At 38.1% G+C, this 27,678-nt stretch overlaps 1 protein-coding gene across 4 annotated transcripts in view; it reads right to left on the bottom strand.

Moving 5' to 3' along the window:
* SEC24B (SEC24 homolog B, COPII coat complex component) overlaps positions 1-27,426 on the bottom strand; it is an 80,690-nt gene extending 53,264 nt beyond the window's left edge. For 3 of the 4 annotated variants that reach the window (XM_081050257.1, XM_081050258.1, XM_081050259.1), the window contains exons 1-3: positions 27,207-27,426; positions 8,617-9,363; positions 2,544-2,720 (exon numbers count right to left, since the gene is read on the bottom strand). In XM_081050257.1, coding sequence (XP_080906383.1) covers positions 2,544-2,720; positions 8,617-9,363; positions 27,207-27,327 — 1,045 coding nt within the window. In that variant the 5' untranslated portion in view covers positions 27,328-27,426. The remainder of the gene's footprint in view (positions 1-2,543; positions 2,721-8,616; positions 9,364-27,206) is intronic. The other variant, XM_081050256.1, reaches the window with a different exon arrangement.
* Between the last annotated feature and the right edge of the window lie 252 nt (positions 27,427-27,678).

Raw genomic sequence — 27,678 nt, 5'->3', positions numbered from 1 at the left:
TGTGGTTTACAATTTCATTCCCAAAATAGGGTTACTTTCCATTAATAATGATGACAAGCACAGAAGTCATCAAACAGGATATGGAGATACGCTAAGTAAGGAAATCTTGGGTACATTATCCTAAAAGAAGCTATAATCTTTAAAAAATAGGAAACAAATGATCCAAAATAGAGGGATGGATTAGTAAATTATATAATACACTGACATGATGAATTGTTAGTCAGGCAAATGACTATAAAGACTATGTAGATAGTTGAAGAACTGAATAATTCAATGAATGTAAAAGCAAAATACAAAATAGTATTTAAACTATGCTTGCAATTACGTAAAATGTAAAATCATAATTAGAGACTAGAAGTTAACATATAAAAAAGAAGTTATGTTTGAATTGATTATACTGTATTTCCCCAAAAATAAGACTGGGTCTTAATTTTTGCTCCAAAAGATGCATTAGGGCTTATTTTCAGGGGGTGCCTTATTTTTTCATGTACACAAATCTACATTTATTCACATGTAGTCATGTCATCTTCTGGGACAGCGTCACAACTCTCCAAACCCCGAATTCCGGCTTGAATTTCTTGTGACTCCATTTCCTGTAGAACCACTGGCCCCAGTATCCCATGTCCAGCAATAGAGCTCTCCTTAAATGAGCACTTCTTGTCCATGTCGCCTGCTCGTAGTGCATTGGCAACAACAGCTGTCAGTGACTTTATCCCAGGAATTCTTCACCCAAGTCACGACCTCTTGCAGGCTGGGCTTCACAAAGTTTCCACGCTGAGTTCTCTCCATTCTATTTTCAATATAGTCATTGATTTGCACAAATGGTCCTTGAATGGCTTGTTTATTGCAGTATCAAGAATCTGGAGATAGGCAGTCATTCCTGCAGGAATTATTATTTCATCTATTCTTCTCTCTGCAAGGAAGTTCTTCATGTCTTTACTGCGGTGAGTGCTGGCTGAATCCCAGACCAGCAGACCTCTTTGGCCACCTCGCAAAACAAGTGGCAGCATTCAATCGACCCACTTCCGTATAACTACTTGTGTACAACAGGCTTTTTCGGTTTCAAGAACATAAATGCCTGAAACACATTCAACCTTATCTTTCTTACCCTTAGTGATGATTAGACGTGGGTCTTTCTTTCCAGCCAGCCGAATTGCCAAAATACAGGTAACACGTGCACTTTTGTAACCAGTGGAGGGAATGTAGATTGACGAGGCACTCCTCTGATCAATTGTCATTTGAGATCTCTGGTCCATAAACACTGCAGTTTCATCCATAGCAGTCATGTTGGAGAGTTGGTATTTAGAAAAGTCGATGCCACCAACAAAGGACTTGAGTGCAATGCACGTTTAATAACTTCAGTATCTTCCAGCTTGAACAGTGTTGATCTTAGAGACAGTTCACATTGCTGCAGAAAGCCATCCAGCCAGTGTTGTGATGCTTTGAATTCTTCTGAGGATATTTCTAACTGTGGTGCCATTGCAAGGGCAAATGCTTGAATGTCAGCCCTGCACACAACCAAAGGCTTTGCTCTCCTGTCAGCAATCCACTGACAGATGATGTCTTCCAGCTCAGGAAATAATGGTTGCCAACCTGATCCACACTTGTGCTTCTTAGCATTTCCCTCGTCTACCTGTTGACTGAGGTTAGTGTACTCTGCTCGCCATTTTCGGACGGTTCAGAGATACTGCTTCTTCTCTTTGCAGAAAGCCGTAAGATTCTTGCCCCGGGAATCCTCCACAATTCCTTCCTTGTACTCGACAGAATAGCTCTTTCTTTTTGCACTCATCTTGTCTGGGGGTCAGAATATTATTCCCTTTAAATCTACCACTGAATCAAGTGTTAACTGAAGACTTACAAGACAGGAATGGCAACAAAAAAAGATGACAGTCAAGAATGGTGGTCCACACAAAAGTGACGAAAAATTGCAGGCACCAAAATTCAGAAAACGTTTCTTTATTTCACACGAGTGCATTAAGTATGTCTGTTATAACACACAATGTATTGAATTATGAAGATTCAGATTAGACACAACCACGTCCATTCATTATCAGTGCGCACATTATTCGTGCGTTGTATCTGTACTCTGATTGGTCATTAGGCATTAAGTCTCGAGTTCATCTGTTTACATAGGCATTTACCTCTCGTCCAAAGGCACCTGCTTGGGTATTTACAAACAATTATAATTTATATTATCATTTATTTTAAGTATTAACGTCAATATTATTTATTTGTATTTAATTATATATTATTGTTTTATAATTCAATACGTCCGTTGTGTGTTGCAATGGATGTACTAAATGTGTCCATCTGGCTGATGATTTTAACTGGGGCTTATTTTTGGGGTAGGGTTTATATTACGAGCATTATGCTAGGGCTTATTTTCTGGATAGGTTTTATTTTCGGGGAAACACAGTAAATGACTTTCCTCATATTTTCTAAAAATTATGGTTATACAGTTTGACTTCTAAAAATCAGCAATTTGAATCCGGTATGTGTGTATATATGTGCTACACATATAGTAGAATGATGTTCTCCAGTACCTTTCTGTTGTAACAGCTCTGATGGCTGCTGGGTAACTGAGGCCACAGGCTCAACAAGGTGATTTGCAGTGGGAGGTGCTCTTGCTGATGAGGCTCCTGGCGCAGCAGTGGGCGCCACTGGGCTGGACTCAGGCGGCTGAACAGTTTGCATCCCAGGACAGGATGGAGCCTCTGCAACTGAAGACAAGAAACTCTCTCACCCACAATAATAAACTTAAAATATATTAAAAACCAATAGAATACAGTTTATTTGAAGTTCTTGTAGAAACTTCACTAGCAACACATTTACCTAGTAATCTGTATTTAGAAAATAAGGTTGTCCAAAGAAATTATTTTCAAAACAACCAAAAACTTACCAAAGTTTTGATAATCTTTAACAGAAAATGTCCTAAAACATTTCACAAGCTTCCTTACTTTCTTAAAATAAACTCAAAACAGATTTTCTTTACTAACTGGCAGTCACTGTTATTAATTACTATACTATGCAATGGTACCTCAGATACGAAGCCTAATAGAGGCATCTGCTTCGCAGTACCGTGGTTCATGAACTCCACAAATGGTCCCAGTATCAGCTCAGATCTCATTTTGTATTGTAAACTGCACCAGTGTAGAATAAACACTTCTCATTTGCTATTTCTAATCAGACGCCTTATTTCACAGTTAACTAAGTAAGGGCCTGATGGTAACACTAGGTTGGACTTGTAGAGTAAAGCACATGTGATTCACCGTGGACCTTTGTGATAGTTCAAATTGCCTGACCTAGAGGATAACCTTCAGCCAACCAAGAGATAACTGAAAAATCTATGCAACAACCTAAGTGTCCATCGACGGATGAATAAAGAAAATATAGCACATATACATATTGTGTGTGTATATGTGTAAACATATAATAGATGAATGGATAAAGAAAATGTGGTGTAGATACACACAGAGAGAAATATTATTCAGCCATAAAAAAGAAGGAAATCCTGCTACTTGCAACAACATGGACGGACCTTGAGGCATTACGCTGAGGTACATCAGACAAAGAAACACAAACAGTGTATCATCTAACGTGTATGTGGAATCTAAGAAAGCTGACCTCAGAGAAACAGAGAGCAGACTGGGTTGCCAGGGACTGGAGGGGAGGGGAATGTGGAGATGCCAATCAAAGGGTACAAACTGGTAAAAGGAATAAGCTCTTGGGATTTAATGTAAAGCACAGTTGACTACAGTCAACAATACTGTATTATATATTTAAAAGTTGCTGAGAAGAGATCATAAATATTATCACCACACACGGAAGAGGTAATAAATGAAGGTGATGGATGTATCAATTAACTCTACTGTGGTAACCATTTTATAGCATATGTATATCAAATGATTATATTGTACACCTTAAACTTATACAACATTATATGTCAATTATATCTCAAATCTGGGGTAAAAAACCTAAGGCAAAAGATTAGTAGTAAGCAGTGGATAAATATATACTAAACATATACATACATAGGTATGTATATACACACATATACGGACACGTTATGTATGTATGTGTATATATGTATGATGTGTGTGTGTGGTACATGTGTGTATAACTTAGGTCTAAGACTGAAACAAATGTAGAAATACAGTGACAGAACAAAATGTGTCCCTATAATGTACAAATGATATAAACGTGGGGAATGGGGAAAGAAGGTGGAAGGGAGTCTAAGTATGCTGATTGCTTCCTTATTTTTAGGAAGAACAAACATCATCGTGGGAGACTAAAAACAGTCACATTATTTTGCTGTTCCTTAAGAAGGGGATTCTATTATCCCACCCCCAAATTTGGGGCTAACCCTGACTAGCTTTAATCAACAGAATGTGGCAGAAGTAATGGTGTGCAGGCCCCATACCTCAAGTCTCGAGAGGCCTTGCAACTTACATCTTTCCACTCTTGCAGTGTGCTGACATCGTGTAAGGTATGTAAGGTAGTTTAGTCAAGTGGAAGTCAACTTAGGTGCCCAGTCAACAGTCTATACCAACTGCCAGACATGTGAATGGAGGCCTAGGAGAACTCATCCTTCAGATTTCAGCTCAGATGCTGAGTATCAGGGAAAATTTCCCCAAGCTTCATGACTAATAGATGTACCTAGACTGCGCTGGCCAAGCATCATATATCTCTGCTTCACAATACTTAATAACTTTTACATTCATTTGTGTTTATTTGGATAATGTTTGCTTCCCCACCTAGATTTGCAAACTTCATGAGGATAAGAATCCAATATTTTTACTCACTATTTAATCTCCCAGCATTAAAACAATGCCTGTCATAGTTGGCTTTCAAATGTGTAGAATGAATGTAGAGAAGTTCTACAAACATTAAGGACCATAGAAGCATGCCAGCCAAAAAGAAGGTGCCCCTTTCACAAAGAATTTGATAGAATAACAACATATAAAACTGGCATTATGAAAAATGAACAGCTGTATTTCTGCAGGTATGGGACGTTTAGAGACAGAACTCACGATTCAAGAATAAATCATGTCTTTCCCCCCCTTGTATTAAGGTAGTTCCCTACTTCGTTCTTGTAGCTCCTTAGTAATTGTATACAAAATTCTTTCAGAATTATAGAGATTAAATAATCCTCAGCTAATAGCACCACAACACATTCAAGTTATTCAAGCTAGAAAATTTAGAAGTTATCTTTTATTCTTCCTTTTGGTTCATAAACTTTATCAACAAATCCCCGAAATCATCTCTGTTATCTGTCTTATGTCTAAGCAAGTCCCAGCCCAAGTGACCATCCTGTATGTAGATAATTGTAGTAATTCCTTCCTAGCTTGTCTTCCTGTGTCCAAGTTCTTCCTCCTCCAGTCTACCTACCACACTGCTCATAAAGTTCTGTAACATAAATCATATAGTGTCACTCCTTGCTTAAAAACTTTTGACGGCTGCTGGACCACATAGGACCAAGCTTATGTTATTCCTTCATCAATTCCTCTCACCTTTCTAATAGTATATATAGCCTGGTAGAACCTAAGAAATTGGTAACACAGGAAAAGGGATACCTGATAAAGCCAAGATCCGAAGGAAGCGATCACAAAGATGAACATCTCATCTTATGAGTTTACAGAAGGAATCAATGCAGAAAAATTTACAAGTGGGACGTACAAAGTTGAGACAAGATGATAAGGTTCAAGAGTAGCTTTGGAAAAACTGAAGGAGTATGAAAGCGAGAGAGCCAAATTACGTTATTCGTATCTTGCAATTCTGCAACCTCACAAGCTTCCAAAGCTTTTCTCTACTGTACTATCTATACCTCCAGTGTAGTTTTATACTTCATTTCTAACTTGTATTTCTTTGTCCAGATAATCATCTCCTACAGAGTATTTATTTTGCTTTTCCTCAGGCACATCATCACCCTGACATAACACATATACTATTGACTTATCAGTGACTATGTGTTAGCGTCACTTATGTTGTGGATTTTTATACAAGGATTATATAAATGTTTATTATTATTATTTTTATAAATAGCTTTTTAAATGCTTGTTTTATAAAATTATACATAATAAAACAGCAGTAATCAGATAGTACTATTAGCAATTACAGAGTACTATTGTGTAACATGCTATTAAGATGTGATCCTTATTAAGCAAAGATAGTAAAAATAATTTTAATAAAAATTTTTTTTTCTGGGGCGGCTGGTTGCTCGGTGGTTAGAGCACACTGCTGGCTACCAAGGTCGCCGTTCGAGTCCCACATGGGCCAATGCGCTGCACCCTCCACAACTAGACTGAAAACAAAAAGACTTGACATGGACCTGATGGGTCCTGGAAAAACACACTGTGCCCCAATATTCCCCAATTAAAAAAAAATTTTTTTTAATATATATTTTTTCTGACAAAATTCTAGATCTTGGCAACAAGATTTATCTTGCTAAATTTTAAAATTAGGTACTTTTCAAAACAAAGGGTAGTAAAAATTTTAAGAAAATGGCTTTAAATTAACCTCAAGTTTCAGTACTTATCTTACTATCAAAGACTGGCACTTTTATATCCCAAAGTCACACACTCAACCAACTTCACCTCAATCTAAAAAAGAGTTTCTGAACCTTGAGAGATTTAACTACAGTGACAGCTTAAAATTTTTTAAATGGCCTAATGAAATGACACCTTTTCAACAGTAGCCAAAATGTTACCGAGTGAACAACCAAATATAGCACTTAAAATATACATGCTAGTATGCTTTCTAATAAAATCATTTTAAGTTCTAGTGCTAAATTATACTAATAGGCTTTTCCACAATAAAGAGGCAAATGAGGTAACATTTGAAGGTCTTTTATACCATGTTTCTGAGTTTGAATTCACCAAGTGCCTAAAAAATAACAGCTTGTACCCATCACAGTATTTCTGATAATCACTAAGTCAGGTTTATGCTTCTAGATCTCCAGGCCTTTACAAATTGCTTAAGAAGTTTTACTATACTTGAAAATGAAATCAGTATAATCAAGCAATAAAAAATGCAACCATTTTTTCTATTTCTCAAAGGAAGAATTTCACACAAATTCATCACAAAACTATGTTTAATGCCTAAGATTCTCATTTTAATATGGCAATATAGTTTAAGAGAAAGCAATTAAGTTGCCTGTCTTCCCCCAAAATTAAAATCAATATTCCCATGATTCCCAAACCTTGTACTTAGGGTATACAAGAAGCGCCTGTAACAAACTCACAGGGTTCCAAAGGACATTTTAAATTTTCAAAAGAAACAGAGTGATATCTGGCAAACACTTGAACTATTATTACTAAGTTGTCTGTGGTACTGTGAAAAAACACTGAGATACATCAACTGAGAAAGTTTGGGAACTCCTGTAATATTTAATTTTAAAGTAGATTTTAAGGAGTCTCTGTATTTCTTTTGAAATGGCGAACAGTATGTGACATATTAACCTGAGATATATTTGTCAACTTCTAAAATACAATTTAAAAGTAATTTAACAACCTAAAGGTAAAAAAAAAAAAAAATTCTTAACAAATTAACTTCTAAAATTATATTTATTATGGCTTTCACAGTACAGTATTGGGATTAAGATTGAAGATTATCGGGCCAGCCCGGTGGCTCAGGCGGTTGTAGCTCCGTGCTCCTAACTCCGAAGGCTGCCGGTTCGATTCCCACATGGGCCAGTGGGCTCTCAACCACAAGGTTGCCAGTTCGATTCCTCGAGTCCCGCAAGGGATGGTGGGCTCCGCCCCCTGCAACTAAAGACTGAAAATGGCAACTGGACTTGGAGCTGCGCTGTGACCTCCACAACTAGATTGAAGGACAACGACTTAGGGCTAATGGGCCCTGGAGAAACACACTGATCCCCAATAAAAAAATAAAAGTAAAACTAAAAAAGAGCATATTCTATAGGAACCCCACACTGAAAAAACTACATGCTTACTCTCATAATTTTTCAACTGATAAATTTAACATCTTGGTTTAGGAAGATCACAAAGACTAACTACAAGAGTATTATTCTTTATACATCTTTCCTCCCCTTCCCCATCCTTCATCCTAACTTACCAATTTGGGAATAAGAAAACATCAGCTTTAATGTATAGGAAATAGGTCTTCTGTGAAAGTCACTAGTAGGAGCTAACTTAGAGAAACCAGTGTTATACTGCAGACCATCATCTTTCCTATAGTGAGTGGGGCTCTGGCTAGTACAGTACCTATCCCAAAGTGGAGCTAGTATTAAGAAAAAAGTAATGGCTAACAAAGCACATCGTCAAATGGACCCTTCCATTTGCCCTATACCTAACTCACATTAAAGACAACTATTGCAGAGGCACAAAACGTCAAAAAATATTGACTGAGATCCCAATCATGGCAAGGAACTAGGCTTTACGAGGCAGATAGTTGGGTGGCTAATTGTGACTATGTAAAGAGGAATGGCCCAGGGAAATGATGCATAATACCACAATAAATAAAGCAAATTAATTACAAAGGTAAGCTAATTTCCAATTTTCTGTTCGCAATATCATTTTAACTTTGATGCAAATAAAAACATGATTGGAAATGCACTGATTTTCAGCCATGCTTTGGTGAACTTTTCATGCAACCTACCAGCATTTGGGTTGCTGTTGGCTGTAGCCAGGGAGCCAGTGTGGTTTCGGATGAGATTGTCCTGGGTTGATGGAAGGCCTGAAGCTGACCACGAGAGAGGACTGTATCCTGAAAGACTCAGCTGCTGGTGGTACTGTTGTGAAGGTGGAGGTGGAAGTGGTGATGGATGGCTAACAGCGGTATTTTGACCAGAAAATGAATTCTCTCTAACCGGCCTGATAGTCGAAGCATTCTGTGAGGTAAACATTTGTTGCCCATATGGATCACCAGCAGGCAGAGAGGGATATGAAACACTAGGATACGCAGCATTAGAAACAGTTGACACAGCATAGTGACCACAAGTAGAGGGAAATCCCTGAGAAACAGCAGGAGAATTGGCAGAGTACATGGTTGGACTATTGTAGTGATTCACAAAAGAGGAGTATGGCTGAGAGGCACTCGTATGCAAATGGGATGATGATGATGCGGCACCTTGGAAATATCCTGGAGTGGATCCCACAATGTGAGGGGCAGGAGGACCCCTGCCATAGATCTGCTGTGCTCCTGATTGTTGGTTTGCTGCGTTAGGAGTCACCACATTTTGTGTTGGTATCGTATAGACACCAGAGTAGTAACCACCACACTGGCTATCCAATGGCAATGAGGTCGTTTTCCCAGGTCCTTGAGAGTAATGTCCTGAGGGAACATTATAGTTTTGAGGATGCAATCCATACCCAGGTGGAACCTGCATTTGATTTTGTGCTGGACCTGAAAAAGAAAAGCAAATATTTACAGGGATGATAAGGAGATAACTAATATTTAAGTACAGTTCCAACCCAACTGTTTTCTAATTAATTTGCTTCTCTACAATCCCAAATTGTTACAAAAGACATATACTGTTATAGGCCCACTGTGATACTAGTCTCCAAGATGGCCTCCAATGATCCCTACTTCCCGGTATTCACAGCCTCTCAAAATGTACCAGAATTGGTCTACATGACCGATAGCACATAGCAAAGGAAGTGATACATCACTTCCAAGAGTTGCCCAGTCTTGGATGCTAGCTGTCTTAGATCACTGAGCCTGGAAGAATAAATTACCAAATTGTGAAGAGCTCCATGGAGTGAGGAATGGAATTCTCTGGCCCAAGAGAAACTGAGGCCTTCCAACAACCACATGAATGAGCTTGGAAGCAGATCCTTCATACCTCGTACAGTCTTCAGATGACTACAGCTCCAATTGACAGTTTGACTACAATTTCATGAGAGCCTAAGCCCATTGGTAGATGACTGGATTGAGAAACTGGTACATTTATACAATGGAGTATTATGCAGCCATAAAGAATGAACAGCCATTTGCAACAACATGGATGGACCTAGAGATTATACCAAGTGAAATAAATCAGACAGAGAAAGAAATACCATATGATCTCACTTATATATGGAATCTAAAGAATAGAATAACTGAACGAACTAATCAGAAACAGTCTCAAAGACACAGAGGAAAACTAAGGGTTGCTAGATGGGAGCGGGGGTGGGGATAAGGGGGAAGGTGAGGAGATTAGAAAGCACAATCGATAACCACAAGATTGCCATGGGGATACGAAAGTCAATTTGGGGAATGTAATCAATAATGTAAAAATTTTGTAGGGTATCCGATGTCTCATTAGGGAGACCACCTCAGGGATGATGTAGATTCCTGATCATTACACTGTACACCTGAAGCTGAAGCACAATGAATGTCAACTACAATTATATATATACATATGTATATGTATATATATTATATAATTACAAGTAGTGGAGTACACCATTAGGAATAGAGACAGTGGAAATGTAATGGCTGTGTGCGATGTCAGAGGGATAGTAGATGGGGGAGAGGGGATGACACTGTGTGCGATATAAATGATAAATGTCTAACTATTACATTGTCTTGTACACCTGAAACTAATATAAAAAAAGTGAAAAGTACAAGTCCCCTTCTCTCTCTCTGATATCAACTTCCCAAATGCAGCTATAGCTAATGGTTTCTTTTGTATCCTTTGTATATCTATGTGTATATGTAGTGTAATATAAGCACACACACACACACACAGACACACACACACACATAATTTTTTTTTAAACATACAAAGATCATACTACAGTTAGGCACTTGCTTTCACTTAATATATCCTAGATATCATTCTGTGTTAGCATAAATAAATCATTATTCCTCTAAAAAAAAATCTATCATATTTCATGTAGAGATATAACATTATTTACGAAATCCCCATTGATGAGTATTTATTTCAGAAAGTGAACTAATTATATTAATGAGGTCAACATCTGTGATAAATCTGTAGGGCAAGTTCCTAGAAGTGAAGCTGGAGGTTCAAAGGGTTTGTGCTTTTAAAATTAACCATTATTGCCAAATATCTCTCCAATAATGTCTATCAGTTTATACCTCCCAACAATAAGACTCAATAATGCCTCATCTTCCCAGCATTGAGTAACACTGTAATCTCTGCCAATCAGATAAATGAAAAACATTTCAGTTTGCAGTACTTAAGTTTGATGCTGAGAATCTTTTCAAATATTCCTTACACACTGGGTGTCTCCCTCTGTTATCTGCCCTTTCTCCACAGAGCGTTGTTTCCCCTAATGACTTATAAATGTTCTTGTATATTAAATGTTCTTGTATATTAAGAAATTTAACCTTATGTCATTTTTATAAGATGTATATATTTTTCCTCAAGTTACTGTTTGTCTTTTGACTTTGTTCACGGTATCTTTTGCTATACTTTCTCATTATTTAGTAAAATCTTTCATGCTTGATAAATTTTAAAATCATTCTTACTAAAATCTTCCCTTTTATAGTTCCACTTTTATATTTTTATATCTTTGATCAACAATCAGAAGGTATTTATCTTATCAATATCATTAAAGCAACATTAATCATAACATTAATTTTATTAAGTTTATTATTAAACATTTTACACTATTTGCCACTCACTAAATGCTTTACATATATTAATTTCTTTAATCTTCCTCATAGCCTCTAGAAGTAAACAGTATCATTATAGCCACTTTATAAATAAGATAAATGAGGCACAGATATTGTCATTTAATACAGTCACCATCTCAGGAAGTAACTCCATAGTTTTAAACAATGATCAGCCGCCCCTCACTACACTAATATCCGGCTGGCTTTCTTTAGCCCAGCAAATATTAGCCAATTGTCCCAAATAATGGAATTCTAGCCTCAGTTCCAACTAAAGGCAAACTTTATCCAAAAATCTATTTTTTTTTATTTTGTGGAGGAAATAGGTATCTGTGCCATACTCAAATGAAAGGAAAACAAAAACAAATATTCACAAGCTGTTTCAAGTTCCATGACACCAAGGAAGTGCCACTGTATTCCTTGCCATAACAAATACAAAAATATTTATTTATAGAAGACATATGAATAAAGCTTAACATTTCCTTATTCTGTTTTCAATTTCTACTAAATAACATAGTGGAACCTTGATCTTTGATCATGTAAATATATATTCTATGGCAGACACAAAGATAACTTACACAATCAAGCTGTAAGGAAAGAATACCCACACTATTCTGAGAAGTATATAAAGAATGAAAACTCAGATTAAACTGTAAAAAAAATTTTACTTTTCTTACAGCATATTTTACATGGTCGTGGTTCACCTGAAAGAATTTACTTACTTAAAAGGAAAAAAGTCTAATAGGAATCTTTCATTAACATGGCAAAAAAACATGCAATGTTCTCCCTCCCCCACTTAAATATATAAAAAGATGGATTTGCTACTCTTCACCACAGTCTCAGAAAATTCTACTGGTATGAATTTATCAATCAAGAGGAGATCTAAGTCAGAGCTGCATAAATCTGTTTAGATATTTTCCCACTTAATGAATTAGTTGGTGCATTGCATGCCTGATCTGAAAATAGGGAAATAACCATAACAACCAAGTTACTCATTCTTCTAAAAATAATACAAATGTTTTATCGGCTGAAATTTACCAGAAGTGAATTTACCCATCAGAGGAAGCCTATTCTCAGTCCATCAAAGAAAAGAAAGGTATTACTTTAGGAGGGGGTGAGTGGGGTGAAGGTGTGGAAGGGGGGATTGTATGTCGATGCTTACCATTCCTTACTCTTTTTTTTTTCCTTACTCTTTATTAACATCTAAATGTTCTAAAAGCATGAAGATCCGAAAATAACTTCATCAAAAATGATAAATGAATCAAGACTCCTTTGAAAACAAAATGTTTCCTCTCAAATATTTTAAGCGAATTTTTAAAAGCCTGAACTGAAAAAAATATGTAAGTAAACGTAAGATTCAATTTGAATTGAAAGAAAATACTATCCAGAACAAGTAAAGTCTTTAAAAAATTTTGTCTTACTGTTACCTAACAAGAAATGCATTTTCTTTTCTTCTTCAACTTTAAAACTCATTAATTTTCTCTCAGGATGTAATACCAAACTAAAATTAAAGTTCTACTTCTGCATATACTGAAAACTGAGCTTGGCAAATATTACAAATGAATAGTTTACAAATACCTATACTCACTTTTTTTAATAAGTACTGTAAACTATGGGAATTTTACTAATATTAGCATTTTCATTTGCCTATGTTTCCTATAATTCCCTGAGCAATTGAGGCAGTTTTAAAATACAGCACCCAAAGTCTTTGGTACTCTGCTGATTAAAGGTAGAGCTCTAAGTCTACTCCCCTTGAATATGATGAGCAGGCTGTAACAGTTGTCACCAATAAAGAATGGCAGGGGCAAAGCTGTGGGACTTCCCAGCTCAGTCACAAGCAAACCAGTCGTACATTGTTTGATGGAACATTTGCATGTGGATCCCTGAGCAGCCACAGAAGAAGTCCAATTACTCCACAGCTGCCATGGTCTGAGGAAGCCAGACCACATGGTGAGGTCCTGGGCAGGTGCTCTGGTCTGAAATCCGAGTCTCTGATACTAGTCCAGGTACCAGACATGGGAATAAGTGAGCCTTCCAGGTCATTCCAATCTCCAGCCACTGAATCACCTTTGAGTCTTCTCAGCTACGATCCTAGACCTCCTAGAGGAGAGAAAAGCCATCTCTGCTGTGCCCTGTCCAAATTCTCTATCAAGAGAATCTGTGAGCATAATAAAATGGTTGTTTTAAAACATCAAGCTTTGGAGTAATTTGTTATGTAGCAATAGCAACTGAAACAGCAATTAATTACTATTTTTAAAAATTCAGAATCCAGATTCTAAAACTCAAATACATCCATCTTTACCTAACATAAAGATGTGTTATATTCTTAAAAGTCTAGACATCAGTTTCAATTATTACGTGTTATCTTCAAGTAAGTTAAATATAACATATAGATACATATATATGTACATATACATACATACATATATACGTGTGTATGTGTATGTCTGTATATATATACACACACACACACATATATGTAGAATGCACTAGGTTGTCCTATTCTATTAGAAAAACAGTTCCTCCCTAGAATACAATCTGAGAGCTACATAGCCTAAGTAAAATATGGAAAAAGAATTGAAAGATACACTAGAAAAAAATGACAGAAAAAAACTGAGAGCTGAAAATTGGGTCTATCATGAGAGGTGAAAACAACGGGAATCGTAACATGCGATACAGACCTACACTTTCCAACAGGGCAGCCACTGGCCACAGGGGGCTACTGAGCAGTTGAAATACGGCTAATCAGAATTGAGAAGTGCTCGAAGTATAAAATATACAGTGGGTTTTGAATAAATACTATGTAAAAATGGAAAATGTCTCAGCATTTTTTAAATATTAAATACATTTTAAATGATATTACTTTGTATATATTGGGATAACTGGATATATTGATTTTACTCGTTTTTTTGATATTTTAATGTGACTTCTAGACAATTTACAATTACATATGCAGCTTGCATTAAATTCCTATTGAACGCTGCTATAAGACAGAAAAATATAAAAAGATAAAAGGAATTAAAAAAAAAGATCACAGGGATGTAAAGTACAGAATAGGGAGTAGAATCAATAACGTCGCAGTAACTATGCACGGTGACAAATGGGCACCACACTTACGGGTTGATCACTTTGTAAGGAATATAAATGTTGAATCCCTATGTGGTACACCTGAAACTGATATAAAACTGTATGTCTATTATAACTAAAAATCAATTAATTAAAAAAATTACATGCCAAAAAACATGATAAAAGGAATTAATGACAGCAACTTAGGCCAAAACATTTAAAGTAGACATTAGTAGAAACATGAATTACAAAAGCATTTTGAGGTACTGCCAAATTTCATTAATGCTACTAATTTCTAAGAAAAAGGGGAAAACAACACTTTCTAGGATCTTTCTTTAGGTTCAAAATGATTTTACAGTATATAGGAAAACAGCTGGTATTTTAATACTTCCAAAATGGACAGCAACAAACGTTGTGCAGGAGAGAATTAGTTACATATATGGATAGTCAAATTTTTGAAAAATAAGTGTTTTTCTTATTACAAAGGTGATATAGTCATTGCAAAAAGATATAGAAAATGATCACATAAAAATCATCTGTATCTTACTACCTGCGATAACTGCTAGTAACATTTTAATGTACGGGTACATATACCCAGAATTTACTTTTTGCATATAACTACTTAATTTAATCAGATTTTATATGATTTTTGTATTTAGCGTGACTTGAATATCTTTCCATTATCATTTTTAATGTCTGAATAGTATTCCATTTCATGGATTTATCATATTTTGATAAATTCTCTATTATTGGTCACTTGGTTGTTTTCAATTTTTTAAAAACATTAAGCCACATGATCATAAATAATTGTAGATGAATCTAACCTATATATTTTATGGTTCCACTTATGTGATGCTCTGGAAAAGGTGGAATGACAGGGATGGAAAACAGAGTAATGGCTGCCAGGATTAGAGGACAAGAAGGTGGTTAACTATAAGGGGACTCCATGAGGATCTTTTACGGTGATGAAACTTTTCTATATGGTAGCGTGATGGTGGATACTTGACTGCACGCATCTGCTAAAACCCACAGAGTTGTACACTACAAAGAATAAATGCAAATTTATTACATGCAAATTTTTATTTTAAAAAAATCAACCAGGATTTCAAGAAAATCTACAATAGAATGCAGTGGAATGCAGACTATGACAAATCAGTATGATAAACTACCTGAAAAATATTAGGTAAAACGCATGCAAGATGGACAAATGCAGATATAATTAGACACATTTACATATATGAATTATTAATAGTATACACACAAGTATATACATCTCCTAGCCGTCTACTGTGAGAGCCTAGAAGTAGTGACACCTGGTGGCAGTTAAGCACATCCAGGGCACAGTTCTTGGTTTCTAAATACTAAGTAAGCCCCAACAAAAGGCATCAGGGCTCCTTGGACAAAGAGCTGATTCTAGTGCTAAGGTAGGGCAAGTAAAAGATGGAGACTCTTATAATGCAGGAAAGTACAGAAGTGCTCAAAACCCAAAAGGATGAGAACTAAGGTGCACAAGAGTCAATCTGAAAGAGCTCTGAATGGCCAGAACTATAATAATTTGAGTAGCAGATATAAATGATGATAATCCAAAGAATAAAATAAATATCCATGAGTCCATAATATAAATGACTTAATAAATTTTGAAATAGGAGAAAAGGGACAAATCTTCCTTACAGAAAAATTCCAAATGATAAATGTAGAAGGAATGAGGGAAAGAGAAAAATCACCATTAGAATTGCAGTGATAATTACTGCAGGCAATATAGCCACTGAGGAACGCTAAAATTAGTGGGTAAAAATTTAAAGAGAAACAGGTTAGTAATTTCAAAGTTTCTCCCCAAGCATATTTATTAATTATTAATTACTGTGCTGATTTTAACATATGGCCACAAACTGATATATTCACTCTAGGAGGTAGAGCTTAATTCTCTTCCCGTTAAATATAGACTGAAGTGAGTTATTCCTAATAAACACAGTAGGAAAAGAAAAAAATAGTAATTTTCCAGTGGAGGAACCTGCAGTGCTGCCCCTATTATGAACTGAATGTGTCCCCCAAAAATTTGTATGTTGAAGTCCTGAACTCCAATTTGATGGTATTAAGAGGTAGGGCCTTAATGAGGTAATTAGGTCTAGATTATGTCATGCGTGTAAGACCCTCATGATGGAATTAGTATCCTTATAAAAGAGGAAGAGATCTCTTTTCCCTACATGCATGAACCGAGAAAAGCCACGTGAGAATACAGCGAGAAGACAGTCATCTGCGAGCCAGGAAGAGGATCTTCATCAGAACCCAACCACGCTGACACCCTGATCTCAGACTTCCAGCCTCCAAAACTGTGAAAAAATAAAATGTCTATGGTTTAAGTCACCCAATCTATGGTATTTTGTCATAGCAACTCAAGCTAAGACATCTCCTTGATCATGTGCCCAAGGTTAACATGACTAACAATGAAACACGGTGATGTCATGCAACCCCTGATCTGATGCGGTAAGATGGGCACTTCACCTCTGTGACATTCTTCCTAAAAATTCATAATCCCCATCTAATCATCAGAAAGCATCAGCAAGTCTAAATGAGGGGCTGTCTATAAAATAGCTAGTACTGTCAGGCATCCCCAAACAAAAAAAAATACACTAAGAAACTGTCACAGACCAGAGAATAAAAAAACATGACAACTAAATGCAACATGGTATCCTGGATTGGATTCAGGGACAGGGAAAAAAAAAAGTGGAAAAACTGGTGAAATATAAATAAAATCTATAGTTTAGTTAAGTGTCTATCACCAGTGTTAATTTCCCAGTTTTAATAAATATACCATGGTTTTGTAAGATGTTAAGACATGAGAAGAAGATACAAGACTTTAGAGGAAGCTGAGTGAGGGTATTGCAATTTTCTGTACTGCATCTTTGCATCACTTCTGCAAATCTAAAATTACTGCAACATTAGTTTTTACAACACCAGAAAAGTGCTGGAAATGAACTACTAAATTGATTGTATGACACAATTTTTTAAACAAATGACTACACCAAACATAGCCAGAGTGATTTTCCTAAAAAGCAAATCTGATTGTTACTTCCTTGTTTAAGGCTTGTTAATGGTTTCTCTTGCCATCAGGAAAAAATTCAAATTCTTTAACATGGCCAATAAGACAATCGAAGGCAGAACAATCCCTCCCCCATCCCATCTGTCCATGTCCTAATCCCTGGAATCTGTGAATATATTACCAGTAGGACACATGGCACGAGGGAGTTAGGGTTGCAGATAGTATTGGGGTTGCTAATCAGCTGACCTTAAAATATGAAGATTAGCTGCAATTATCTAGGTGAGCTCAGCGTAATCAAAACAGTCCTTAAAAGTGGAAGAGGGCCATGTGACTACAGAAGACGCCTCAGAGAAATGCAGTATTTGCTAACTTTGAAGATGGAAAGAGGCAGCCAGGAGTCAAGGAATGGGGGCAGCCTCTGAAAGCTAGAAAAGACAAAGAAATGGATTCTGTCCTAGAACCTCTAGAAGGTAACGGAGCCCTACAGACACTCTGACTTTAGCCTAGTTTGACTTCTAACCCACAGATGGTAAGTTCATGTTGTTTTACGCCTCCAATTTGTTACAATAGAAAAGAGAAAACTAATGTAAAGGCCCTTCCCCTTCATGATCTGACCCTACTTACCTCCCCAGCTTCATTGCTCACCACTCCTTCTCACAATGATTTTCAACAGGCATGCCTTCACATACTGTATACTGCAAATCCTTCACGTGGATCTACCAAAGTGTGATCAGTAAACGAAATGTAATTTTGCTACAACTAAGGATGCTTACTGTTATGGTGAAGCGACACTGAATGCCGACCTGGTAGGAAGAGGTATAACTTGACACCAATAAATAAATAAAATAAATAAATAAAAATAAATAAAAGCAAAGAAGCCACAGCACAATTTTAGGTAAGAGTGTATGCTAGAGCTTTGCCTCAAGAAACCATCCAAGAAGTTGGTTAGGGCAGAATACAGTTCAGATTCTTTTTTGAAACTTACTTTTTTTTTGGTAAATACAGGTGCTCGAAGTTTAATTCCTTTACGAATGCCATCATAAATGTTAGCACTAAAGTAGCCCTGAGTATGGAAAGGCTGAGAAGTACTATTGCACACACTCTTACCACACTAAATTTTTCTCAAGGCATGCTTCACCTCTGAGCTTTCAAACAGGCTATCCCTTTACCTCGAGACTTCAAAAATCCCCTCCTCTCCCTTCATCTAACCAAATCTTACTCAATCTTCAGACCTCAACTCAGCTCTTCCTCTAGAAAACATTCTCTAACCTGGTAAGTGAATGCCAGCTTCGTGTTGCATCTATAGTATCTTGAACTACTGCGACAGCAATTTTCACATGAACTGTAAATAACTAATTGCAAACTCTGTAAGTTAAAAACTTGGGTCTAAATTTGCTCTCAGCTTTATCATATCTGTAAGGCTTAGCATAGTGCCTCGTTCATGGAAACCATAGCCGTATTCTGAAAAAGCAGCCTAGTAAATCATCATCAAATATTTCTACATCAGGCATTTACCTCATCATGATGTATCAACAAAGACTATATGACACTTAAAAAGAAAGAACACAAAACTTTAAGAGCTTCCACTTATGAAAAGTAATTTATGCCTAGTACAACAAATAGATCTGATTTTTTTTACTTTAGCATTTTACACATTACACTCTGTAGTAGTTCAAGTATTAAAAATGTGAAATAAAAGGAAACAAAAAAAATCTACTCTGTATCATTATATCTAAGGTGTTTTGATACTGTCACCTTTTTTTAATCTTACCAAGTGTATTAGTTTCCTACTGCTAGTGTAATAAATTACCACAAACTCCGTGGCTTAAAATAACACAAATGTATTCTTCTTGTACAGTCCTGGCGGTCAAAAGCCCAAAATTGGTTTCACTGGACTAAGGTCACAGTGTCATGGGCAGAGCTAGTTCCTTTTAAGGCTCTGAGGAGGAAATCCATTTTCTTGCCTTCTCGGTTTCTAGTGGCAACTGCATTCCTAAGCTTCTGGCCCCTTTCTCCATCTTCAAAGTACATCACTCCAACCTCTTGGTTCCTGTGGTCACATTACTTTCTCTGTGGGCTGACGCCTCCCTTTTCCTTCTAATAAGGACTATTGTGATTTTATCAGGCCCACTGAGATCCGGGATAATATCCTAACTCTTAATCAGAGCCGCAAGGCTTTCAGAGATTAGAATGGGGACATATTTGAGGAGGCCATTACTCAAGTATACATGGCAGGTTTTCACACAATTATATTATGACTTCCACTTCAGTAAAACAACCTTTGAAATTCCACCACTTCTAAGATGCACCCCAATTTCAGAGGTAAAAATGTAAAAAAAAAAAAAGGAAAAAAAAAAGAAAGCGTTAAGAATCAATGAAGTAATTTAATTATTGCATCCGCCAAACAGCCTAAATAGTGACACACAAAAATGCATCAACAAACAAATCACTGAAAAACAGAAAAAAATCAGGTTATAATACAATCTCTGAAATAATTTTAAATTCTTAGCTTCATGTTGGGTATGTCTGTATAAAAGAGAAAAACAGATTCTAACACCTTATCTACTTACTGGTACCAATCTGACTTCAGAAGCAAACAAGAGATTTTTAACAAATAGTCTATTATACTTGTTCAATGGAGCTGCACGGCTGGTCAGCCTGATACCACACAGCACGAGATACAGCCTCTGATTTTCAATTAGCAGGGTGTCCTCCTTGGCGAAACTCAGTATCACAACATCTACCCAAAGGTTATCTGCCTCAGTGACATAATCTCCTTCCAGAGCCTAGATTTCTGTCAAAGAAAATTGATTCTATTCCTGCTTTAAGCAAACCTGACATGAAAATCAAAATTTACAAAGCAAGTATGTTATGGAACATCTAGGCACTATACAAAAAATTAATCATAGGATCTCTTGAAATAAATGAATTTCCTAACCCCACCCACACTTAACAGAGAAGCAATACAGACAAGTATCCACATTTTAAGAAACAAAAACTATTAATTGTAATACTCAATATATACCGATAACAAAAGATGAATACAAATCAAGTTTGACTTGTGCAATTACATGAGGTGCTCAAAGTGGTTACCATCAGCATCCAGACACTTCTGATTATGGTGAACTACTGCTTGAGCAACGTTGACCAAAGTGCCCACTTGTATACATTTTTTGGCACCCCCGGTATTTTTAATATCAAAAATATTTGTTTCATTCTTTTTCTGAATTAAATTTCAATACTTTTTTTAAAAGTTAAAGGTTTTCATTATCTTCAAAAGAACATCAGGGCAACAAAGTCAAGCTCCTTTATCCTATAAAGAGGCAGAATCAGATTTAAGAATGTAATTCATTCACTACTGAACTACCGAGAAGTAGGTCAGTGTTCAGCCAGCATGCATTTTAACAATCATTGTTGATAAAATACTGAAATACTTCTGAACCAGTTAGTAAATAGCCACAGCCCTGACACTGCCTCCCTAGTATGCCCCACAATGCTGGCCCCTTCCCCCTGACCTATAAGACCTCATGTCAGCAACTAAAGGACTAATGTCTGGCATATTACAGGTTAACTGAATCTTGCTCTAGTATCAAGGCTGGTATCCATTCAGTAGTCAGTGCACAAAGTACTGATTAATCAATATTTTGAAATACACTACCACTGCCAATAAAGTATCAATAATATTGCTAAAATGAATTTTATAAGCATAAAAATACGTACACACAGACTGAAGGAAATCTGCGATTAGAAACCCTAGTGATGTTTCAAAAATGGGGAGTTCCAATCGCATCTGGATACCCTGGATTATTCTTTCTAATCGAAGACTAATCCAGTCACTGCTGGCAGACAAGAGCCTACAGATACAGCCTATGCAACCATTTGGATAAAATCTCACTGCATTTAGATTTTTCCTGCCACTACATCAGTTGTCCTCTTTGGATGCCATGGTAACAAATACTAAGAGTTAAGGGGCCAAAAGAAAGCTGATGCTGGTTGAGAACCTAATACACACCAGGGACTTTGTTTGTCTCCACATAATCTTAGATAATTCTCACAACAATCCTGTGAAGTATCACTATCGTCATTTTACAAGTAAACGGGGCATGAAAGCTCACTACTAATTCACACAAATTCAAATAGTAAGTAGTGTAGAATAGAAGCCAGGCACTGTGGGTTCCAAAGCTCATTTCACAATACCCGTTTCTCAGAAATACTAGGAAAAACAAGCAAGTTAAGACTTGGCTGCCGCCTAGGGAAGGCACTTCACTACTCCCTCTCCCTTCCCTACTTCATTCTGCTTTTGCTCAGTCACTAGTATAAGCAGCTTTCCGCACACAATTTTAGAAAACTTGAACCCTATTAAATCCATCTGCTAGCAAGCCAGCAAGCTAGCTGAGGTAGATGGCCTATTAAAGGAAACCTCCCAAGAGTTGGACTAGTCGGAGGGACGGGGGGCTGGACAACGTAAGAAAATAACGAAAGCCTAAAATAGTCACTGAGCTTTCAATACAAGAAACGGGTAGGGAGAGCTGGCCATACACAGATCCTTTCAGTGGCCAATCTTAAAAAGTAATAATAGGAAGCCAAGTTCACTTTTCAATTGAGAGCCTACTGCATGTTGCCACTGGGAATATGATGAGGAAAACACATGGTTCCTACCATACGAAGAATTTATATTCTGGTGTTCTGAAGGAAACTGAATGAAAGGGCACTCATTTGCTAAGCACCTCATTTTGCTAAGCTCCAGGTCCTTTAACTCTTTCCCTGCGTTGATTTCAAGTTTTTTTTTTCAAAATGTATCAGAAATCCACAAAAAACAAAAAGTTGATATTTTGACTATTTTATGCATTTAATAAAAACAACTTAAGCTGCTCTGTATATAAATGACATTATTTTTATGTGTAAAAATTTTGGATGTATTCATTTGGATATAAATGAACCTGGTAGCAAAAGAGTTAAAAATAGTACCTCATTTAATGTAATTCTCCCAACAACCCTACAAGGAAGGTATTATTGTCCCCTGAATCTCAGAGATATTAAATGATTTTCTCCACAAAATCTCAGGCTGTATCAAAGCCTACAGCCTTTTCACTAGCCCCCACCTTCTGACAATTCTGAGTATGCTTAACCTATTGCAAACAGTGCCTTCCTTGAGGCTGAATATAACATGATCTGCTCTAAACCCAGTGCTGAGTGTGAAGATGCTCTCATTTCTAGGCAAGTCCATTGAAGATTGGCTCAAAATCTATTCTATTCCAATGACTTTAGGCTGTAACACTTCAGGGTTTACAGACGGATTAGAAAGATAAAAGTAAGCTGAAATACTTGATCAGTGGCAATGAAAATGGTTTACAAAAATTATTACAGATACAATCTCAGAAACCCGAAGGGGAGGGAGTGGGTGGAAATGAAAGGACACTGCAAATAACTAAAGCAGTACGTATAGCAACACAAAATAAAAATTAAACCTAGATGAAAGACACTTGTTTATATAGGGGAGTGAATATTTTTTAAGACCCTTCAGGTATCTATTTATCAACTTAGAAGGAAATTATGTATTCAGATTTACATAATACCATGGCAATATCTTCAAGGGAAGACCTGATGCTCTGGCTGCTATAAAGGAAGACGAGAAACCTGAGACACAGGTGCCACTCTGATCAAAAGGAACTTACTGCACAGACACTAGGGAGATGTGTATCATTTTAAATTTTGCATGTGCTCTCAAAGCTAAAGGGTTTCCTATAACTGACCAGATAGTATTGTTAAGTGAATGGGATGTTTATTTATCTCTTCCATAATGAATTCCAGTAATTCCCATTACTATCTCATCTTTCTCACATTGTTGACAATTAAAATGATAATACTATCATCAGTAATCACCATTCTTGGAAAAGGAATATGGAAGGAAGAAAATACATCTTCATTTGGAAATAAGCACCAATGGTTTCCTAAAAGTAGAATTAAAAAGCCGTGGTTTATTGTTAAATCTGGGTGTCGTCCCCCCCCACAAAAAAAAAAAATTTTAAGACCCCTTTCAATTCAAGTCAATTAGGAGAAATTTTGAGTTACAACTATCATTACCAGGATACTATTTCACTCAAACTTCCCTTGTTTGAGGACTCAGCTTTGGAAGGACTCTCAAAAGTCAAAGTTGAAAAATATTCATCTAATACTTCACATGGAAATACAAATAAAAACCCATATTCTGCTCAATAAAAAACTAAAGTATAGAACTACAACTCCAAGGAAGGACGTTTAAGAGAAACACTTTACAGATTAAAAGAAGTCAACTTCTATCTTCAAATAAGTGGGGAAAGCATGTTAACTTGTTTAAGTCTCAGTTTTCTGCCTATCTATTCCCTACACTTTCCAATGTCAAAGTTTCTAAAAGTGTTTAAAAAGAAAATTCTTATGGTCTGTTGATAGGTCTGAACTTGGGATTAGGAAGACTGAATTAGACTTCCTTTAACAAATGTTTAATGAATACCTATAATTTGTTCCGGGCCCTGAATATATAGCAGTGAACAAGAGACAGACAAAACTGCTACCCTCATGAAGCTTACACAGCAATTGGTGAAAAACACCCACTAACCTTTCTGGATCATCAGTTCATCTGTAAAATTAGGGAAGTAGACAAAGTGTTTTTCAGACTGCAGTGCAAAAACCCCTGGACCTCCACCTCTATTTTAACCACAACAGCTCTGCTTTTTATTCCTTTCTCAATCAGGGCTCTATACACAATTTCCTGTGGGAAAATAATTCTGTTTTTAGAAAAGTTTGACAACCAGTGAACTAAGTGATCAGTAGGTACCATTCCAGTTTTACAATTCTGTTTTCTTATGTTTCCTACTTTTGACCTATTTCTTTTTCACTGTCTGGAATTCTACGGAGATATATTGAAAGGCGAATTAGTTTATGTAGAGCAAAAAAATAAACCACAAACACAAATGACCGCTTAATACTTATCTATAGATGACAACACCATGTAGCAAAAACTTTTTTTTCTAAGATTAGCAAACAAAACAAAAACAGACTTGATCTTATTATTTTTCTGCTTAAACTACTTCCTTCTACAACAACAAAAACCAAACTGACCCTAATACTTAATTTCCTTAGCATGACATGTAAGGCCCTTTTGCAACCTGGGCCCTTATAAGGATTCCTTTCAGCTCCAATGCCTTGGGTTTTCCCTACCACCAACACCCTTTTTTGCCTCTTGACTGCTTCGTCGCTAAATATGCCTTGCACTTTCATACTTCCTTTTGTTCATAATGTAAACTTCATGGAGAGTACATTGTCCTCCTACCCCTACCTATCAAATCCCTCAAGGTCAAACCCAGCTGGAATGTCACCAAAAAAACAGGTCAATTTAGGAGAAAGGACTCTGTCGTATCTACTGGGGTAATCTTGAGTACCCAACTGGTAAACAGGCAAAAATGTTGAACTGATTATCTGAAAGGAAAGGAAAGATTACAAATATTAGAAATCAAGCATCACCTATGTTTGGCTTCTACATATGTTAATTGGTTCCTACAGATTTAACATCCTGATTACAACTGATATCCTGGCATTCCTTGAACATTCACAAAATCTGTAAGGCTAAGATAAATATTTGCCACTTTAAAACGTGTTCACTAAGACAATAATGCATATTCAGAAAATCAAGAAAAGACATGATCCTTGGACCACATGGGTTTACAATATTCTCAAAGGCTTAGGATTGCTTCTTAAATTATCGTGTTCCAGTTCCTTCATACACAAAGCTATTTTAAAAACAAAACAAAAACAAGAATTTGTTACGTTTACAAGAAGAAAAAATGCTCACAATTATCTTTATGTATGTTCAGGACATAAGTAAGAAACAAACCTAAAACACTGTTCATATTCAAACCCATTAAACGACAGCTAATGGAACTAAAGCATACAATACTGACAAGTATGGCTGATCCAAAGGATATTAGGGCTAAGCCATCACTTTTGACTTAGAAAAAAAATTCAACCTCTGATTCTCGGGATAAATGATAAACTTCATGTTTGAAAAGCATCAGTTGTTGGATCTTGAAATTATTATCCTAAGCGAAATAAGTCAGACAGAAAAAATCGAGAATCATATGATTTCACTCCTATGTGGGATATAAAACTGAAAGCAACAAAGGAACAAGACAAAGAACCAAAAAACCAAAGACACAGTTTAGTGGTTACCAGAGGGGAAGGGGAGATGGAAAAAGAGGGTAAAGGGGGTCAAATATATGGTGATAGAAGGAGAATTGACTGGGTGGTGAGCATACAATGTGATACACAAATGATGTATTACAGAATTGTACACTTGAAACCTATGTAATTTTACTGACCATTGTCACCCCAATAAATTTAACAAAAAAAGAATTTGACAAAAGAGAAAAAAAAGAAGCCATCAGTGGTAAAAATTAGATGTCGGCTGAACTGATTCATAAAGCCCAGCGAATTTTCACTAACAACTTGGATAAAATAGGTCGGCCCGACAATTGTTTTAAGAGTACTTGTGTAGTTTTGTTCTCTTAGAAACACAGGACATCTTTCTCAAGTTTTCAGTTGAGGACTTTCGAGGGTTCTCTTCTGAAATATTTATCAAGTCTATAAAGAGATTCTCCCCCTTCCTCGGCCCCATCCACGAATATTCCACATCTCAAGATTAGAGAATGGATATCCTAGAGATGATCATTTTTCACGCGAAAACTCCTGCATACTCAAAGCCAACCGGCTTTCACGTTGCATTGGCTGCTGCCTGTATGAAAGCCAGCCTGCCCTCAAAGCAGGGCCAACTCTGGCACGTTTTTCTCTTTCTGAAAGTGAAGCTTGGGGGGGGGGGGGAAACCATCCAACCTAAAGGTATTCGTTTAAATCCGTTAGACACCTGCTCCGCTTTCAAACATGAAGACGAGCGAATCCCAAACCCCCCAACCCTCGAGCAGCAGCCGCAGTAGTAAGTGACAGATCTTGAGGCTGAACTGGGTCAGGGTGACGGTTACACTTAGGTTGCATATTTACTCCCTTTGTCTACAAACTTGAGCGCTAACTTCGGTTCCCGTGAAGGCAGCGTGCTCGCTGGACTGCAGAAACCAAAGCAGTTTTCCCGAGTGGGAAAGGGCACGATGCACCGAGCTCGGCGACCACGCACTCGGCGGCCTCGGCTCCCGCCCGGGTCTCCCCCCAGGGCAGGGCTCGCTCGAGGCAGCTCACCGCGCCCGGGCCGGATCGGAGGGCTGGTCTACGGCTCCCGGCTCCTCCTGGCCCCCGGCGGCTTCGGGCCTAGGGGCACATTACGTAAACAGCCCCGGCCCCGGCTTTTTAGGTCGGTTCCCTCCCTCGTTCAGGGCGTCCCTGCCCCCGCGCCCCGCGGGCCCCGGCCCGGCGCCCCCACACCCCGCAGCCCAGGCCCCCGACGCCCCCGGCCCGGCCCGGCCGCCCCGCCCCGGGGATCCGGTCGTGCAGGCCGCCCCGCCGGCCTAGGCCCCGCGCTCCGCCCAGCCACTCGCCTCACCGTTCTGCTGGGGCGGCGCCGGCCCCGGGCCCGCCGCGGCTCCCGACACAGCGGCCCCGCCAAGCTTGGGCGGGATGCGGGTGCTGGCGGCCGGATGGGGGGACCCGGCGGGGGCCGACATGACGGCGTTCCTGGCGGCGGCGGCGGCGGCGGCTCCGCGGCTGGGAGGTGGGCGGGGGGAAGGGAAGGCGGGGCCGGAGAGGCGAGAGGAAGAGGAAGGAACGCGCCGGCGTCACGGAGGGAGTCAACGGGGACCGCGGCGGGCGGCCTCGCGCTGCGCCGCTGAGCCTCGCGCGGCCGCCGCAGGCGCCGGGACCCTGGCCCACGCGGCCTGCCCGAGTCCGGCCCCGAGCCGCGGGCCGCGGGACCACCCCGGCAGCTTCCCGGGAGCGCAGGCCTCGCGCCGCCGCCGCCGCCGCCACGCCCCCTGCAGGCGGGAGCCCGCGCTCCGAAGCCCGGGGCGGGCGGGGCG

This window comes from Rhinolophus hipposideros, assembly GCF_964194185.1.
Source record: "Rhinolophus hipposideros genome assembly, chromosome: 1".
Taxonomy (NCBI): Eukaryota; Metazoa; Chordata; class Mammalia; order Chiroptera; family Rhinolophidae; genus Rhinolophus; species Rhinolophus hipposideros.
Note: the sequence above shows the minus strand (reverse complement) of the source record. Positions and strands in the feature narration are given on the sequence as shown.